This window comes from Zalophus californianus, chromosome 3, assembly GCF_009762305.2.
Source record: "Zalophus californianus isolate mZalCal1 chromosome 3, mZalCal1.pri.v2, whole genome shotgun sequence".
NCBI classification, from domain to species: Eukaryota; Metazoa; Chordata; class Mammalia; order Carnivora; family Otariidae; genus Zalophus; species Zalophus californianus.
The window spans coordinates 140,642,801-140,663,526 of NC_045597.1; the positions used below are offsets into that span (position 1 = coordinate 140,642,801).

Genomic DNA, 20,726 nt, shown 5'->3' on the forward strand with positions numbered 1-20,726 from the left:
CTCTGCTCCCCACGAGGAGGGACCTCCATTAAATATTTAATACAATCACAAAGAGAATACACAGCAGGTAGACAACCATGATTAGCTGCCCCATAGCCTTCACAGCAAGCTCTTGGCAGCACCTGGAATGGGCTTCATATCACATGAAACACAACCCTTTGTAGTTTCTATTAAAAGGAAGACCAACAGTTTCAAAACTGAGGTTTCAAAATAAGGATCATTCTCTTGCTGCATATCTTTGGGCAGAGTTTGTGAGGACTTCCCAGAAGTTATAAGGTAGAAAAGACACTGCAATTGGAAATCTAGTTCCCAGTTTAGCTGTACAGTTAAGGCAAAGCTTGGCAGAGTAAATTCTCTCGTTAACAGAAAGTGAACACGAACATGAATCCCCAAATTGACAAGCTTCCCGTGTTAGTCTAAACTGGAGAAGAAACTACCAAATGCACATGAGAAGATGTATTGGGGTTGGCACCCAGTTAGCGATCTGAAGACTCCACAAGATGGTTCACTGGGCAAGTCATTCATTGGTGGCTGCTGGACAATTTCATTCATGGAAGAGGGAACATCTCTCTGTGCAGTGCCCATGATCAGGCGCATCCACTTAAGCTCAACAGGAGCAAAAACTAAACTCCTATTGTGTTAAGCCATGGAGATTTTGGAGTTTATCTATTGCCTTAACTGATACTGTGGTTTGAATGTAGGCAACAGGGCTGTGTTTGAAATATACCAGAGTAATTGGTTTTTCAGCTATATGTTTTAAAGATTGGTGGATTGTTTGGGCCTGGACAGTGTGGCTGGCTCCTGAAATTTGATCATCCTTAATGTGCATTGGTAATCTGGCCCCCAGATGTCTGACCATTCTTGTTAAAAGCCAAGTCTGCATATTGCTGACTCCTTGAGGAGAGGATATGGTGACCATCTCTATGGCAGCCGAAGGCCACAGGACATGCATCCAGCCTTCACCACCTCTGTAACTAACATCTGTTACTGTTCCTCCTCTGAGAAGACAAAGAAAGACCTGGCTGACTTGAAGACCTACAGGTTATCAGATTAGTGTCACCATCTCCTCTTTACTGTCAACAAACAATCACCCTTAACTCCCCTCTTTGGCTAGAGACTTTCCTCTTCTTTCCCCACTGTGTCTGGGGATGAAGAGAATTGAAGTTGGCTTGTCTATAACCAAGGTCTGCTGGTCTGCAGCTCTGTGTAAAGGCCCCTCACTTTAGAGAAAAGGACCTGCTTCTGCCAACTTGCTCCTACCCCAAAAGAAGAAACTTAATCCTTAATCAGATAAATATCTTCACTGACATTTCTATAGAACTGCATCATTTACAAAATATTTATATAGCATTTTACATGTTACAATATATATGCAAGTAGTATGCCCAAGATGACTCAGCAGGTGAGTGGAGCAGACTGGACAAAGAGGTAGGTCTACTGGCCAACATTCATTTGCCTTTGTGGATAGAGGAAAGATGGAGTGGTGATTCCATTGCCCAGGCAGCCCCTTAGCAGCTGATCCCTATAGGAGACCAGTCAGAGAATTGAATTAGGAATCAGAAAGTCCAGTCTGTTCTGTGTCCTATCTCAAGGAAGCTGTGTGGTCTTAGGCAAGTCACTTCAGCTCTCTGAGTCTGTTTCCTCATCTGTAAATTAAAGAAATCTCTTGTATTCCTAATAACTGAAAGTTGACACATCTATAGTATAAAACCCCAGAATAAGACCAATCCATTTTTGGGTGTTCTATCCCAGGACACTACATTGTCTGGTGAATTGGGGTCCTTCTTCATGTTCAGTTAAGAGAATTCAAGTTGTCAGAATTAGCCATTGAACCATTGAGAAATTTAGGATAGATACCAGCGTTCAGGAAAATATATATTTGGCAGATTTAAGTTCATTATATAGACTTAGGTTGAGAAAATCTGTAAGAAAAATAGGAAATGCTTTGAAAGGGATTACCCATGCTACCACTCTGCAAATTATCATTCTTATTAACCAGCTTCAAACTATTCAGGGAAGTCAATGAGTGTAGTGAACCAAAAAGCAAGCACCTTTTCCAGTGGAGAGAACTCTGGGAGATACTCCATTAATCCTGGATTAAAAAATTATTTCCTTATTTTCTACCAGTAATAAATAACTAATCAATTATAATTACTGATAAAAATTATGGATCCATAGCAGACCAAGCGGAGAGGACTCAAACCTTTGCAGGAAGACAACACAGTTATAAAAGTTACCCTCTACCTCTAGGATGATTCCAGAATTACTTTTAGTGCAAGAACGAAGCAATTTCATTTTGTCATGACATTTTTTTTATAGTGAGGAAAACTTTTAAACCATTAATAAAAATATTATCTGAAATGGTTGTCTTTATCTTATGATCTACACCATCTTACATCAGGCTTCATGGGGAGAAGGTTGGAGCCTTTTAGCCTCTTGGCATCGTGACTTAGTCTGGAGTCTCATTCATTATTAACATAAACAGTTGACAAAATGCCCTGAGGCAAAATATACTTGAGAAGGGAAGAAGCCTAAGCAGATAAATAATTTTGCTTTTCCTAGCAATACACACACACACTATAACATACACACACATTCATAGAACATATCTACTAAATGCCTGCATTTAGGCAAAATTCTCTCACTCACCTCCATCTACATTGCTTAATTCCTTATCAGTTTTTTCCCTTAGCATGAGAAGGGAAACATAAAATAACTTTAAATTCCAATACCATGCAAAGAGACCATGTAAAAATCATATATAATGCATCTTCAGGTTTGCATTTGAAATCTAGTATTAGGTATGTGACAGATTGAAAGCATTTTAGGTGAAACACCAAGAAAAAATGTTGGTCTAAGTACATGCTTTATTTTATCAGAGGGAAGAAAGTGATTTCAGGAAATAGTCATTGCTTAACCTACCACAGTTTATTGTCTTCAGGCATCGCTGCTTCTAACTACTGGATAAAAGCATGAAATTTTTATGACCAATCCCACAGAAGTAACTGCTGCATTTTTGCTCAGGAGTCCACACTGTTCTTTTTATAGATCAGTGGAGCTGATTTATTGGAATGGAGTATAAGCACAGAGAAAAATGTAAAATGGCTGTATCACTAATCAGGAAGAGATGTGGTAAGAGTCTGCAGACATAAAGATATGGTATATCCAATATCACTAAATTGTATGAGCAGAAGTATTCTTGACATATTAATTGTGCCTGCTACATGTGCTGTTTCCCATAGGAAAAAAAAAGACCAATGACTGGACAAGAATTTTTCCTTCCCTGATGAAGGCAAACACGTTGATAGCCTATGACCAGCATGTCATTCTCCAACATATAGACACTAGAAAAACTCTTGCATGTGTACACTTAGAGACATGTAAAAGAGTGTCCTTAGCAGCTATGTATGTAATAACCAAACATGGAACCCAAATGTCCATCAACACCATAGTGGATAAATAAAGCAGGGCTTATTCATACAGTGGAATACTTGGCAGCAGTGAAAATAAATGAATGAACTGCAAACTCACATGACTCAGGAACATATGTTGAATGAAAAAGCAAGCCACAGAAAAATACATACAGTATAATATAATGTATATAAAGTTCAGAGACATGTAAGATATAATGATATATTTGGCATGGATTCAGACATATGCAATGAAACTATACAGAAAGGCAATAGAATGTTAAGGTCACACTAGGATAGGGTTACCTCTGCAGGGAAAGCAAAGGGGGAAAGGATTAGGGAAGATCTGTACAAGGATTCACAAGTAATAATCATGTTCTTTTCTTAAACTGGGTAGTGGGTATTCACTGCCTCCTGTTTCATTATACCTTTACATATGGCTAATTAACCAACTTTTTAAAATGGTGTAATTTGTTGATTCTTTTTTTTCCCCCAGAATTTGACTTCATGATCCAAAGCTAGGAGCAGAATAACAGTAATCCACACCAAACTTAGCGTTAAAATTTGGGATAGGAATCAACCATGACCCCTTGACATCTAATCTAACATGATGACCTGGTAACAAGGAATTGGCAACGAATGATTTTTCTGCATAGAAGCCTTTCAGTTTGTTCAGCTATTACTGATGTCAATAATAGGGTATTGAAAGCATTCCTTCATAAAATGATGTTTAGATATCTGTTCTTCAGTATTCTCTCTCTAAAAGCAAGGAAGAAAGAAACAAGGCAAAACACAAAACTTTGTCAAATCAGTCCTAACCCAATCATAATGCTAAAGTATACAAATATTGACCTCTATAAGTTATTTCTGCTCTGCCAATCACAGAACAAAGGTGGTGGTATTTTCCCGCAAAGGAGGCCAACTAAAGAAGCTTTAGACTGTGTACTTTCCCAAGAAAGGTAAGTCAAAACTCAGAAATAATGCATCAGAACTGAAGAGAGCTAGAGGGTGGTCAGGGTTGGGACAGTCGAGGGAGAATGCTGCAGAGACACCCAACCCAGACTGGGAGTTCGTGAAAGCCTTTGCAAGGTAGGAGAAGCTAAGCTCCATGCTCAAGAATTAACAGAAACTACTAGAGGACATGGCTTGGGGGAAGAAAGCTCCCAGGCAGCTACAGAGAGGTGGTGAGTTTTGGGGAATAAAAAATTTCCCTGCAGAGATCTGCAAAGATGACATGACTGAAGTTCGAAGGTAAGTCTAGATTGCAGCCTCCTGCCACATCATGCCCCACCCCAGACATGGGGCAGCATAGAGCAGACCTGAGGAGGAGGGCTATGGAGTCTGGAGACTGGGACTGAATCCCTGTCTGTCTCCAGAGTCATCATTTCAGCTTAAATGTTCAGTTATTACTGCTAATCTATCCTCTGTGCTGTAGCCACAGAGGTGGTGTGATCTTTCTAAAATACAAGTCCTGCGTCTCCCTGATTTAAAACTCAACTACTGGCTCCCCATTGCCTAAGACAAATACTCAAACTTCTTAACGTAGCTTTCAAAGTCTTGGAGCAACCTGACCTCTGCTTCCTCCTCCAGCCTCATCTACCTCGTGCTTTCGGCAGCATTAACTCATCTCAGCTCTCCAGCCCCTCAGCCCCCATGCTCTCTCAGCTTTGCCTGGAACACATCTCCTCACCTTCCTCGCCAAAAAACTCCTGCTACTCTTTAGATCTTAGCTTGGCAATGTAGAATAGGAAACGTGTAATTTATTGAACACACACACATACACATTTTATAAATTCATGTAAATTTATCTGTATGATACTATAGATACTTAGAATTTAAACTTTTGCAAGTCAGAATCTATACTGCTTTAATATATTCTGCATAGAGCACAATGTGCCTACAAAATTAACATTAAACAATAACACAAACCAATTTACCATTTCTTGGGAGCAATTTTAAAAGACATGGTAGTTGTTCTAGCATCTATTGGGAAATAACTATGTTATATACGCATTTTTATCAATAATTATCGTTTAATATAAACTATGTTTAATATAAAATGTCCATGAGTTAAGGCATGGGTACTTGTATATGGGTACATTTAATATAAAATGTACCCAATCGTAAAAGAGCATCAAACTAATACATAACAGATACCCATTTTGCCACAAATCAGAGTAGAGAGGAGGTTTTTCTGTTACGCAACAGTAGGCAATGCTAAAAATCTGATCACGGGGGAAAGATGCAAAAAAAAAAAATTGCCTATAAACTCAAGGGTTGCTATCGATCTATATGATGGTCCCTCTTTTGCTTCAACCAGCAAACCATCACCACTGTGACAAGTGAACCTTAAGACTGCAACGAGAATATTCCTCTTACCTCGGCATCAAAGCGAGGATCCTGGTAGGCATCACTGATGTTCACCGGAAGACCTGTGGAAGCCACGAGCTCAGCAACACTGTTATTTATGAGCCAGTCGGAATATGATGATTTCTCCATGCTTTCTTTGAAACTATCAAAACCAAAGCAGGCAGTAAGAAAACAGAGAAACATAAATTTGCTTGAAAGCAAATCTCATAAAATTATACTCATAGTAGGATTATCTATCCCCCTTAAGAAGGGATAAGTGACTTGAGTAACAGACTAGCGAGGTAATTATCAATAGCTACTTCAAAAAAACCTACCTGATGTAATGTAAAATAATAGATTCCCTGTGATCCAGAGAACCACTCTAGGTTGTATTTAGGCCAAAGCCGACAGACATAAAGTAAGTAATCAAGTAATGACTGAAATTGACAATAGGATGCTAACACCATAGCATAATAAATTCCACTGACCTCCCAAAACCTACACCCCTTAACTGAGCAGACTGGATGTTTGACATAGGGAAAAATTAAGCCCCAGAATGGGGAAAAATCAGGAAATAAATTAGGAGTTTACAAAATTTTAAAGGCAGCAAAAGAGCAGATCAAGACCATGCGTAATCCTAGTAATTATGTAACTACTTCTCCAGTATGTCTCAGAGTTTCTTAACAAAACACATTTCCTACTTACAAAATCTTACCGGAAAACTCTTTTTAATGCTACTGACCCCTAACGTTAATCATTTGAATTACATCCATATTTGATTTGAACAGGAATTTTATGCAAAATGATTTTGTGAACTTTCCCTTGTATCACGTTCACTACGATCATCAAATTTACAGAAAGGGCATAAGAATTAGTAAGATTCCCTACTCCCCTCCCTCCCTTCCACCACTTCTTCCCTAAGTGCAAACTGAGCACTGCCAGGAGCTATGGAAATGCAAAACTGAGTACTGTTCAAAATCATGACGTCAAGGAACATTTTCATGGAGGATGTGAGGTTTGTGGCATGGCAGGTGATAACTGAAATTACATAAATGAATGCAAGTCTACAGGGGAGACATTTTCCAAACCACACTCTGTGGAATCCTAGGTTCCAGGACACGTGAGTGAGGGCACCACAGCAAGAAGAGTAAGAACTCTATCGACTTTTTAATCTAAACTGCCCTATATGTAAGGAAAACACTAACCACTGTCACGAGCCATTGTTACTATGCAACGATGTGCCGCAGTGTGGAATTTGTGCCATCCCGAGGATCTGGGGCACAGAGAGGCCCCTGGATGCATGAAGAATTGGGAAGCAGAGGCATTCTTTAGCACCATCCGTAGACATCATCTGTAATGGCTGCTGGTCTGTGTCTGGTGAATGTAACATTTACTGGTGATGTTATTCATCCCCGTAGCCTCTCAGGAGAGGAATCAATGAGTAGGGGTAGAGCAAGAATAGTAGGTTCTCACCTACAGGAAAGAAGGGAGTGGCAGTCCACATACAGGGAGTTTCAGGGAGACACTGCTAATCATAAACACTGCAGTCTGAGACTGTATGCAGTCAGAAGAAGAGGGAGGAAAAGACATTGGACTTGATCGTCCAGGGCCATAGGTCCCTACTTAAAAATTCCCAAGGAAGATGATGATGAGAACACTTACTGAACAGGGGCTCATGGGAGATTCATTCTAAATCTAAACATGCTTAGAACTGGGTTTAGTTCAGGTTATGTACGTACTGCAATCACTCTAAAATTGTAGGACAACGTAAGACAGTCAACTCTGTGCAAGGCACGGCACGTAAGCACAGTTGAGGTGGTTTCTAAGAAGTATAAACTATGGTCTCTCCCCTCATGGAGGTCTCCACCTAGATGAGGAGATGACACTTATACAATGACCACTTTAAGCGCTCAGTTCAAATTTCAAATGAGAAATGTGTCACATGGCGGTGTTGACTAGTTGCCAAGTCAACGGTACCGATCAGGAATGCAAAAGAAGTGCAAGGGAGGAAGCAGCGCTGAGACTGTTGTCATGGGGTAAGGCTACAGAAGGGAGGGGAGATTTTAGTGAACCTATAGCTGCAACAGTGCAAGCAGATGTTCTGAAAACCACCTCTCCATTTCGTCAGTTTAATGGTGCATGGGTACATAAACTAAGTAAGGCCCAGCGTGACAGAATGCTCAGAGAGATGGCAGGAAGGATGATTGTCCTCTTGAGTATTTATATCACATTCTGGCTTTTGCACAAATTCAACCTTCCAAATCTTAAAATTTTACTGTAATGCAGAATTATGATGTTGAGTTAGAGCTTTCAAACCCTTGCTTTTTTTCTTTTTTTAAGATTTTATTTATTTATTTGACAGAGAGAGAGAGAGACTGCTAGCCGGAGAAGTGGGAGAGGGAGAAGCAGACTCCCCACTGAGCAGGGAGCCCAACACAGGGCTCAATCCCAGGACCCTGGGATCATGACATGAGCTGAAGGCAGATGCTTAACCGACTAAGCCACCCAGGCGCCCTGAAAACCTTGCTTTTTTTCAAAACGATAATTTTGTTTTATGAGAAAGACCATGAATTTTAGAGTCAAATATACCTGATTCAAATACCTATTTTGCCTCTTCCTAGCAAAGTGATCTCAGACAAGTTGGGTTACACTTCATCTGTAAAATGGGTATAATACTACTACTTATTGGGCAGATTAAAGTAATAATTTATACAAGTGCTTAACATATTTTCTAGCCTGCAGTGAATATTTTTAAAAAGTATCTACATTTTAATAGCTTCAAAAGTAAATTCCTCATGTGACAGTAGCCTTTGTACATTTCAGCAATGAAGTATTATGAATTTAACCACAAAGGAAAGGGCCCAAATTATTTCTGTTTCTTGAGGGACACATCTGGCTTAAAGGATCAGTTCTTTCATTAAGGTCCAACAGGTCAACTCCTTCTGGTTGATGAGAGCTCTTTTATTCTGTGTGGCCTCCTCTCTTTTGATTGATTGCTGTTGGAGCAGAACATGTTAAGATCATGGACACAGCCATGTGTGGTTATGCAGGTTCTGCCCTGCACAGGGGTGCCTTGTAAAAGGAACAAATGGGGGTTAAAATCTAGCCTAGTTGTGCATGTTGACTTACAGCTGCATCCATCTAGAGTGAGTACTTTTTCTATTCTCACAGAGACACTGTATGGGCTGACAATGGCCCTGTTTCAATCTCTCTGACAAACTGACATCTAATATCAAATTGAATGTCTTTAGTGACAGGGAACCCATTACCTACCAAAATATTCCATTCCATTTTGTGGCCGCGCAGCTTACTTCCTAATAATCATCCTTTGCTCCCAGTCCCATGGGATCTCATTAGCTGACAGCCCTTGAAATATTTGGCAATAATTAACATGTTCCCCATAGTCTTCCATCTAAGATCATTCTTTTCTAATCAGCTCTAATTCCTTCAGCGACTTCTCCTCTGGCATGCCTTCCTTATTCTCATCATCCTTGTCCTACATGTACCCCTGCTGAGTAATAGCCCTCTTGATTATGAAAGCCAGTCCAGAATAGTCCTCTCCATGAGGTCTGAGCAGGATGGAGGTAGGATGACCATCATCTTTGTTCTAGATCTTGTTCTTACAGAAAAGTCAGGGTTGATAGTTTCTAGCAGGTCTTATTTTTTTGTTAATAGGTCATTGGAAGCTTAAATTAATATCCAAAATTGAACTGGCCAACTTTCTAGAGCCCCCCCCTAAATCTGACCAGAGATATCAAATCCAGCACTAAGATTTTCAGTTTGGGCCAGAACCAAGATAAGGAGAGTTACCGCAGTTTGGAAACACATCAATATTGATTACTCTGTAGTTTGTGGGTGCAAGTGAGATCATGTCAGTTCAGTGGATCTTTGCTGCCATGTGCATAACTGCAAGACCACAGACACCTCTAAGTCCTCTCCCCACCCCTAGTCTCTAGGGAGATTTATTCTTTCGCTCAAGGCCCCTTGTCAAAGCCTTGGAAGTCACTTGAGGGAGACCAGACACTTGAGGGTGCTTAAGTTTCATGGGGTAAAGGAAGAATCCTCTCCCCCACACTCTGCATTGTATTTTGGTCCCTAGGTCCCAAGGCCATATTGTTTATGTCTACACTGCTGCAAGTTTCCTCATTAAATAGCCCCTTTGGCTTCTCCCATACCCTTGTCTGTTATACATAGGGAATAGGGATGGCCTGACCCTTCTTTCAGCAAAAAGGAAAAAACACTTACAGATCATCTCATGCAAGTGGATGTCTGGTGTGAGTGTTTCTGGGTTTGTGTATATTTCGCCAAGACATTTACTGTACCTCAGTGCACCATAGAGAGGGGAAAAATGGCTTAAAATTCTATACAACATTCATTTGTTGTTGAAAATCAGAAGTTTTGAGAAACCATTAAAATACTTCCAAAGTTTGTATGTTTTAATATCTATGTTTAATAGCTTCTCATGTTCAAATCATAAAATTATTTTGACCCTTAAGGTGGGGATGTTAAAATAAATTCTGGCTTAAAGAAAAAAAAAAAACTAGCAGACCAAAAAATCCTTGAAATAAGAGTCTGAGAAAAGGAAAATAAATACAGTTGTCACTTAACTTTAGTGACTCTTCCTTAAAAAGTAAAAATTAACCACTTAGCTTATTTTAACTCTTTAAAAAGTAGACCTCCCTAAGAGCGAGGCTTGTTTAAAATAACATGAAAATTGTAAAGAAATCTTTTACACAATTGTATTTTACTAGAACCAGGTACATAGGAAGATGCAGGTTTAAAAAGTAAGTTTCCCTCAAAGGGCTGCAGTTTAGAATCTTCTTTCTCAGTGGTACCTTGCTTCTAAATATGAGATTCACACTGACTTCAAAGAGAGCTTCATGAGCTCAAATATATTGACAGTGGAAGGATAAAAGAGAATTGCCCTATTACAGACAACACATAATTCCTGAAATGTGACTGCCCCTGAAGTGAGGGCCAGTGAAGTAAGATATAAACCTGAGGACAACGAGTTGCAGAGTAGTGGAGGAAAGAAATCAATACAAGTAAAACAAAACAAGACAAAATAAAACACCCCTGGACAAGCAACTTCACCATCTTCAATTGTCTGAAAAACCTATCTTAGCTAAAGATTCAAACAGAGAAAACTATATGAAAATACACTTAAGACTTTTTTAAGGATTAATTCTCAAAACGAGTCTCTAAATTAGAAGACAAAATATCTGAATAAAATAATGTTAATCATTATTCTGTGTCTGCATTGACATTTTTGTTCTCAAACCTAGAGTTTAGTCTTCACGAGAGACTCCCAAGACTTTGCTATTTCAAGAATGACCATGCTCCCTACTAAGAGCTGGACAGTCATGGGGCAAATCGCATAAACACACCAATAAAGGTCTTTTCCTTGTTGCTTAAATAAATTGGCAGTGGGAACCCATCTGTGTGTGGATGGTCAGCTAGCTCAGCCCTGCCCCTACCTTTACAGAAAAAGGTATAGGAAGAAGCTAAAGGAACCACACCTTTGGGGAGCTCACAAACAATGACAACAATTTGTGATAAATGCTTTAATGGAAAAATGTACAAGACATTATGGGAACAGAGCAAAGAAAGGTCAGTTTTGTTTGGGTTGGGAATGGTATTTGGAAAATTATTTCCCAAAAGGAAGTCGGTCTAAGCTGGTCTTTGTAGAAATAAAAGTTCATAAAAACAATCCAGACAAAACCACAGCATGAGTAAAGCTTTAGAAGTGTGAGGTTTTCGGTATTGATATTATAAATATTAGAACTAAAACTTAGGATACATGGTGGAAGTGATCAAGAAGGCTACAGTGGAAGAGGCCAACCAATATACTGTGTGGTCCCATGGACCTACTTTGTATCCACAACCAAATATATACTGACGATCTCCACATCTACACCAGCAGCCCATTGAGTCCTGACTTCCCTACATATATATCCAAGCACTTTCTGGACATTTCTTCCTCGTCATTTCCAGTCACCTCAAATTTAACGTTTTCAGGGCTACATTAATATATTCTCCTTGATGTGCTATAACAATCATTAATCAAAACTGTGACCATTAACTAAAAATATATCTTTAGGTTAGGAGCAGAAGTATCAACATAGGCACATCTATTTTCTCACTGTCAAGGAGGGTTTGTGAATTGCCTTCTGCTAGCTTGAGTATTATCCAATGGGGGCAGGATTCAGAAAGGCAAAGAAGCAAGACAGGAACTCCAAGAACCCTTTAGGACAGATATTTCTTTTTTCCGTTTTGCAAACAAAAACTGTTTTTTTGATCTATAGGTTGTACCTAATACTATTTGCCATTTTGTTTCATTGATTAGAGGTTGTTCTGAGCTTTGGTTCACAGAGAGAAATTCTATTCCTTACTTTTTCCTGTCAGGTAAACCTATCAATCCCTGGGTCCTTCCTGAAGTCTCGAGCTCTGCAATATTATTTGAAGTTGTGTTTCAACTAGGAGATTTAGGAGATTAAGGAACTAAGTCAATACCAGTGGAACTCAAAGCTAGCACCCCAGCAGGACAGTCTTAAATATCTATAACTGGGACATGAATAACCCCCTACTGGCTTCAGTATATCTTTGAAGGTTACCAAACAAACCTTTTAGTCATAAAAAGTAATGGGAGAGAGTGTAATTAGCAAGCAGAGTTAGCTTGTCAATTGTCACAGGGTGGTAGGTGAGGAAGATGCTCTAAGTTGCAGAAGTTCCAAAACCTTATCATGACCTGTTTATGGACTTACCTTTAAGGTCTTGCCTGAGGACACTTCATTACACTCTTATTTCTCCTGTTTTAAGCATCCTTTGTTACTAGAAATTAAGACATGGAGACCAAAGAACACACTTTCTGTCCTTCATTTCCTCAAGTTGTACAATTAGAATGATAAGATTTATCACCTGCAGGAGTTGGTGTCACTTTGGAGAAGAGTCTTGTGACTCTCGGATGGGTGTCAGATGGCATCACTGTGAGTGGTTGATGTCTACAATTTAGCATCATATAGTGACAACTGCTTGGTTTCACAGCCAAGCCAATCTGGAACGGTTTTTCATATCTTGGTCCAACATTTCCTAGTTGTGAGACTACAAATAAAATTTTAATAACTCTTAGTTTCCATAATGGAAAATAGGGGAAATAAAATTCGTTGTACAGAGATGATTTGAGGATACAATAATATAACCTTGATGAATGCATGGCACATAAAAAGCTCTCAATAAAAATCAATTCCTTATATCACAGAGATTTTTCTTTTTTTAAAAACACTAAGGTGAGACATGCTCTGTTTAACTGCTTCTTTCCCGGGGCAGGAGAGATGTTAACTGTTTTTGACTGTGGCATCATTGTCATATTTGGAGATGTGCTGAAGAGAAAATGTGCTAGCTGGCAAAATTGTTGATAATAGAGCACAGTTAAAATTCCTATCCCGCTAGATGTTTCAAGTAGCCCCACCATATCTCTCTTTGGGGGTGCTGTGGCCAACTGTATGCATCTGTTCTTCCATTTTTGAGGACATACCTTCCCAACAAGTCCCAGACATATGTCTACACAGCAAGAAAGGAGAAGTGGACTCAAAGTGTTAAAATATTAACTCAAGCATGTTAAATAAGAGACCTACAAAAATAAGAGTCAAATATAAAAACCAATCATGAAGGCTTTCAAGTTGCCATAATTCTGTTTACTGCATAGCATCAACCTAAGAGACAGTTGACCTCCATAAGCTACTTTATTATGTTTGATCTCAGTACTTATTCATGTGCCTTGCTGTCCACAGAACATTTTTATAGCTTTCTTCTCCTCTGTGACAGTTTTTCTAGAGTGACAAGCCCATTGGTCCAAAATAAACAAGGGTAATGAGAGGGGTTGTCTTTCATTTGAGTCTTCATGTTCAAAGGCAGGAAAAAGAAAAGATAGAAATTACATATGTTTAAGAGATAAAGGTTAGATACTTGAGAAATATGTGTTCTTGACTTTCTTAAGATTTTGGAAGACATATGACTGCTTTTTAAAATGTTTCCTCTCTTTCATTGATGTTTAATTCTTATAATTAGCATCATGCAAATGGTACATGGACACATACACCACTATGTCAGGGAGGATATTTATAATATAGGGTTATTTGGGGGGGAAACATGCAAGCCCAGAAGTATCAAAGTGACATAGCTCCTTGGGAGGTATGCGTAGGTCAGATATAAAATGTTTCAGTGGAAACACTCCAATCTCATAACACTCCGTATATTTTTAGGGAAAGGAATCAGAAATATACACTTGACTCTGCAACAATAGAGCTTCCTGGTAAAGAACTAGCCTTTATACCAAGAGGGAGCCTCAGAGTTCAGTTTCTGGTACCAGTCTTGTCTTCTGCTGAGCTAACTCAGATCTGCTGAACCACCTCTTTTCTAGACAATGGAAAGGGGATAAAAATGAGACTCCTGGGCCATCTGCATCTCTCTTCTTCAATTAGCAACATTAAATATTGGCATCATGAGGTTCAGCAGCCCTGAATTTGCTAGACAGTAGTCAAGAAGAATGTCCTAAAGTTGTTTTAAAGGAAGTGACATAGCAACACAAATCTTGCTTCTGTTTCAAGATGACTGGGGGTGGTGGTGACAGTGCTGTTTTAATTTTTAACATTTTATTTTATTTTATTTATTTTTAAAGATTTTATTTATTTATTTGACAGAGAGAGAGACAGCGAGAGCAGGGACACAAGCAGGGTGAGTGGGAGAGGGAGAAGCAGGCTCCCTGCCGAGCAGGGAGCCCGATGCGGGGCTTGATCCCAGGGCCCTGGGACCATGACCTGAGCGGAAGGCAGACACTTAATGACTGAGCCACCCAGGTGCCCCTTAATTTTTAATATTTTAAAGGTTTTCTTCATTTTCTTGAAATCAGAATAGGTATCATCTTTTTATTCATACAAAACACCCACCACAGGCTTCCTAGCACATGCTTTCTAGCACAGAAGAAAGGAGATCCATGAAGAAAAAAAGTAGGAAAAAAGAATATATTCGTCACATACTGTGGAAATGTTTTGTCTTATACCCGTGTGTGAGTTTGTCTATCGTTTCCTCTCCCTCTAGGTAAGAGAAATTAAAAAGAAGAGGATTGTCTTCCAAATGGGCAGACTAAGGGCCACTGAAAACTTGTTCCTCCATAAAAGTAGGAAGAACACTAGCAAAAATTGTCAAAATCAACTTTTTGAGAACTCTGAAAATTAAGGAAAGGCTTGCAAAATTCTGAGGAGTATTTATTCAAGAAGAACAGTTGAATTTCTGTAAGGACAGCAAGTTTTTTTGGGGGGGTCATTTTCACGGACTTTATTCCTGTCTCCCTCTCCCCAACTCTAGGGTAGCTAGAAGACCAAGAGCTACATAATCATGCAAGCTGTGAAAACCAGCAGCCTAGCAGCCACTGGCAGAGGGAGAACAGATTTGGAGCTCCCTAAAAGTCCAGTCCCCAGAGTGCTGTCATTATTTGACCTGTTTGGCAGCTCCATTAGAAACCTCCACTCACAGAGCTTGTCTTTATTCGACCTGACTTGGGGCTTGCTCACTGAGAACAGCCTTCACCTCAGGGCATTTGGGGAAAAAACCGGCAGCAATTGTTTAACACTGCAACTGCTGTAGGCAGGGATAAGAGTTGCAACTAACAGGAAGTGGACTAGAAAACTTGAAAGAAGTAGCATGGAAATGAGATATTCCTAGGGGGTTTTGAAAAGCTCTGACATATTCCTGGAAATCTAGAAGGGCACACTCATTTGCAGAGTTGTATGTATGCCCAGCAAAGACCCAAGAAGGCCCTAAGTCCTTACCTCTGGCTGACCCTGAAGCTCTGTGTAAGCAGAAAGTGAAAGCTACGTAAACTTCCCCTCAGAGAATTGAAGGTATCACCCACATGCATACAGATACCCTCAGCGAGGCTGGACGATTTACTGGCTCAAGGCTTTTAAGGAAAGCTATGTCCAGTCATTTGCTGATAAGAAGCTAACCAAGCAGAGAATTCAGTTGCCACACACAACAAAGAATAGTTCAGGAAAGTCACTGAACTACAAACAGTAGCAACAACAATAACAGCAACAAATAGAAGCAACAAAAACCCTAGATGGAGTGGGAAGTGAATCTGATCTCCAGTTTCCACACTATGTTATTTAAAATATTTGGTTTTCAACCAAAAAATAACTGAGACATACAAAAAAATGGGAAAGTACACAGGAAAAAAAGCAGTCAACAGAAACCATCCATCCCTGAGTAAGTCCAGATGTTGGACTTACTAGAAAAAGACTTTAATTGAGCTATTACAAATATATTCAAAACACCAAAGGGAACCAAATCTAAAGAACTACAGGAAAATAAGGGAACAATGTCTCAACAAACACAGAATATTAACAAAGAGTTGGAAATTATAAAAAAGAATAAAAAGAAGTTCTAGAATTGAAAAATGCAATAACTGAAATGAAAAATTCACTAAGAGCGTTCAACGGAAGGATTGAGAAGCCAGAAGAGAAAATCACCAAAGTTGAAGATAGCTTAATTGAGAATATCTGATTTGAGAGGCAGAAATTGGGTAGAGTCTCAGAGACATGTGAGACACCATCAAGCATATGAACATTGCAGGAGTCTTCAAAAAACAGGAGAGAGGAAAAGGGGCAGAAAGAATATTTGAAAAATAATGGTTAAAAACTTCCCATGTTTGGTTAAAGAAATATTAATCTATACATTCAAAAAGCTCAACAAATTCCAAGTAGGATAAACTCAAAAGGACCAACACCTACACACATCCTGACTAAACTGCTGAAAACCAGTGACAAAGAAAGAATCTTTTAAAAGCAACAAAAGAAATGTGATTCATCACATACAAGTGATTCTCAGTAAGATTAAGAGCTCCATGATCAGAAACCATGGAGTCCAGAAGGTCACTGAATGACATATTCAAAGTGCTTAAAGAAAGAGTGTCAACCTTATCAACAGATTATGTAACACATTTCATTCACTTGTACTAAATAGTGGTATACAAAACTTACACAAGGAAAACACTCTCCAAGGTGCCAGATTTGAAACACAACATATATTTGAGTGAAAAAATTTTTGAAGGGGTAGAAAAGCCACAGGAAAAACAATGTGTGTAAGGGTCATATTATTTGATGGAATCTACAATACCATGGGTTGTATGTTTCATATGACCACCATATTTAAAAATAAATTAAATTAAATTTAAATTTAAAAGTAAATTAAAAATAACAAATATAGGCATTGATTGAGGCCACACATACTACATATATGAATCAAACAAGGCTTATGCATCTAAAGCTGTGTTTTTCAAACTGTGGGTCACAGCAAATTAGTGAATCATGAAATCAACTTTATGAGTTAGGACAGCAGGTTGTTTTTAAAGAACAGAATACATCAGAATACATAGCAAATACATAGCAAAGGTAAGCATAGTTTCATAAAACTTGCTTTTGATAAGTATGTGTACATTTTTGTGTGTATTTATATGCATTAACTAGATTTGGATATAAAATATATCTTTTGTTCTACATTGTAATTAAAAAGGTTGAAAGTCCACCACCTAAAGGATACCCAAAGAAATTGGCACAGTAGGACTCACAGGGAAGACATTTAACAACTTTCTTCAAGGTAGAAGCAGAATTTCTGATTCCTAAAATCCTCATCAGGGTTAAATAGCAAAGTCCAGGCGAAGGTGGGTTACATCACACTTTCTGGAAACATAAGCCCACTCCTATTCATAATGTGGATAGGTGCTAGAGATCATCTCACCTGGGTCAGGTACATCTCAGTGTTGTAAAAATGTATCATATGACTGCAGGGTACAATCACAATAAAGTGAATAAACAAAATCCTCTGTCATCATTCTTAGTCTTTTTAGGTTAAGATGGTCTATTCCAAGTTTATTCCCAAATATATCATTGCTGCTGGACAAGAACAAAGAACATCTCTGGGAGTCTTACTTACAGACTCATGAACCAATCTTAGAGCTCATCCTGTACTTCTGTCTCATTATAGTCACATCTTATGGAAGTCAGTTCCCTTTTAAAAACTGGCCAGATTTGGGCCATCGGGGCTGGAAGCCTGAAGGAAAGAGTTACAGAGGAGTAAGGAATGCTTGCAAACCACTGCTGGGAGGAATAATTTGTTTGCAAAACTAGATCTGCACAGAACTCTAAAGAAAGGAAAAAAAATCAATAAGGCATTGAAACATAAGTTTCAATATTCTGACCTAAAAAATGTAATACAGAAAACTAATATTGAGAAGAATCAGAGGGCTGTCCAGTCTAAAAACTGAAAGAAACCCTAAAGGTCCCCTAAGGTGCTTCTCAAAGTTGAGATATATATACCCTCAGGGGTAGGTGTAAATGAGCTGAGGGGTAGAAAAGCCACAGGAAAAACAATGTGTGTAAGGGTCATATTATTTGATGGAATCTACAATACCATCGATTGTAAGATGCATTGTTATTTTTGAATCAGTAAAAAAAGACAAAAAATGCTATGAGGCAATTTGTTCTTATCACTTACACTATTTTAATTTTATTTTAAAAGATCTTTTAGATTAGACATAAATGTTATGATATGCCATTCTTGAGGGAAAATTTAAACTATACAAGTTAATTATATATAAAAGGAAAAATCATAAGTAAAATAAATTGACTAAGACATTTCTAAAATTTCCTCAAATTCAGTGTCGCTCTTCTGAATCACTTTTCAATATGGAGTCATCGATGTTTGCAGATAACATCCTCTGAGCTATCAGGATGTAGAGGATGCAGCATTTCTTTTTTTAAGATTTTGTTTATTTATTTGAGAGAGAGAATGAGAGATAGCACAAGAGGGAAGAGGGTCAGAGGGAGAAGCAGACTCCCTGCCGAGCAGGGAGCCCGATGTGGGACTTGATCCCGGGACTCCAGGATCATGACCTGAGCTGAAGGCAGTCGCTTAACCAACTGAGCCACCCAGGCGCCCGGATGCAGCATTTCTTACAAGAGGGCTCTAGTGTCATCTCCGGGACTCTCTTCCAAATCACCAGCACCCTCCTGCAAGTTTTGATGCTGGCGTTCTGTTGAACTTAGTAGGAAGTATCACTGGAAAGTTTTTAGACAAAACCAGACTCATAGTCTTCCCTCCAGTGATCTTCAGTTGGTTTGTTGCCAGAAATTTTAAGGGGTTGCTGTTGTCTAGTCATGCCATCAATGATTCTTTAACTGTGCAGCCACATGTCTAAAACTGCATCAAGACCTAACATAATTTGAAGGTTATGGAGGGCTCCTGGTCATCTGTTCTACATGGCTGGCTATGCATCACTCCTTCACCAGCTCAGCTGCCATGTATTTATCTGTGTCTGTGTTCACATCACTGAATTCAATTTCATTCTCAGATGAGATTGGGTTCAAACTCATGCACTAATAGTTCCTTAGTTTCCTATTTCTGCACAACAAACTACTACAAAATTAGCAGCTTGGAACAATACCCTTTTATTATCTCACAATTCTGGAGATCAGAAGTTTGTCATGGCATAGCTGGAATTGCTGCTCAGGATCTCACAAGAGCAACATCAAGGTGTTGACAGAATTGCATTCTCCTCTGGGGCTTCTGGGGAAGAATCAAGCTTGTTGTTGGAAGAATTCAACTCCTTGTAATTGTAGCACTGAGGTCTTGGTTTCCTTGACATGTGGCCCCCTCTATATTTAAGCCAGCAATATGTGTGGAATCCTGCTTGTGTTTTAAGTCTCTGACTTCCCTTATCGGCTGCATCTCTCTGTCCTCAACTAGAAGAAAGCCCTTAAGTTTTTAAGGGCTTGTGATTAGATTGGGGCACCTAGGTAATCTGGAATGATTTCCCTATTTTAACATCAACTGATTAATTGCATGTGCAAGTTTCTTTGGCCATGAAATGTAACACATTCATGGATATGACAACTGAAGGTGAGGGCCCCAGGGGCTGCAATTCTGTTTCCCACATTCAGTTTGATTTTGTTGTTTAAAATTAAATATGGTGGCAAGTTTTAACCATTTGACATTAGACATGGCATTATGTTGAAATGCTACATTTTGTAATCTATGTACTTGATAGTGATCATATTAGTACCCTTGGCACTGACAGGCATGTCAAAGGACACTGGGATTTTCTCAGCATTTCCTATTTGACTAAGTTCATGGTTTCCTTTTCTCTTTAATTGAATCACTTGTCCCCAGAAATTTAACAGCCTCCAACACATTGGAAGTTTTTGACAAACTGATAATCCACACTTTAATAGCAGTCTTGATCAGGCATGAAGTTGGTTACACCAGCCTCTTACTGTTTTGAAATTTCTTTCATTTATTGTGAGTGCTTTGGCAATTTCTCTTGTCTTCAGTTGCATGACTTGGCATTGGTAAGTAATCCTTTAGTATGTATTTCAGGAACAAAATATAGTCTAGCTTCATCTCCCTGTGAGTTTCTTCCTCAGTTGTTGCTTTGCAAGAACATCTAGACCATGGTCAGTTTCCCAACAATACACATTTTCATCACTAATATCAAATTTATACTCCATTTCTTGTTTCCATGTTTTTCTGTGAAACAATAACTGTTCATTTCAATGCCAGATCATAGTATAATCTCGTTAGAGACATATTAAACAGCATCTAAACTCAATTAAGGCCTCAGCCTTAATAGAGTAAAGCATTAGATGGCCAAGAGAATTTCTTCCAGGCAGAAGCCTGCAGGAAAGCAGAGAGTACTGCCCGTAGCACTGCTGTTGGACTTAAAAATTTAACACTTAGTAACCTGCAAATGTATGCAAATGACTTAACCTCTCTGAGCCTTAGGTTCCTCATTTGTAAAATGAGGACAATAAAGTCTAATGCATTGGGCATTCGTGAAATTAACTTAACATAAGTGTGACATATGAATCTTTCAATGACAGTTAATTCTCTTTCTTTAATTAGATAAAAAAATCA

The 20,726-nt window shown here is 38.8% G+C and overlaps 1 protein-coding gene across 1 annotated transcript in view; it reads right to left on the reverse strand.

Annotated features, from left to right (window-relative positions):
• PDE11A (phosphodiesterase 11A) overlaps positions 1-20,726 on the reverse strand; it is a 387,294-nt gene that overhangs the window by 193,971 nt on the left and 172,597 nt on the right. The window contains exon 6 of the mRNA XM_027589688.1: positions 5,790-5,922. Within this exon, the coding sequence (XP_027445489.1) occupies positions 5,790-5,922 (133 nt within the window). The remainder of the gene's footprint in view (positions 1-5,789; positions 5,923-20,726) is intronic.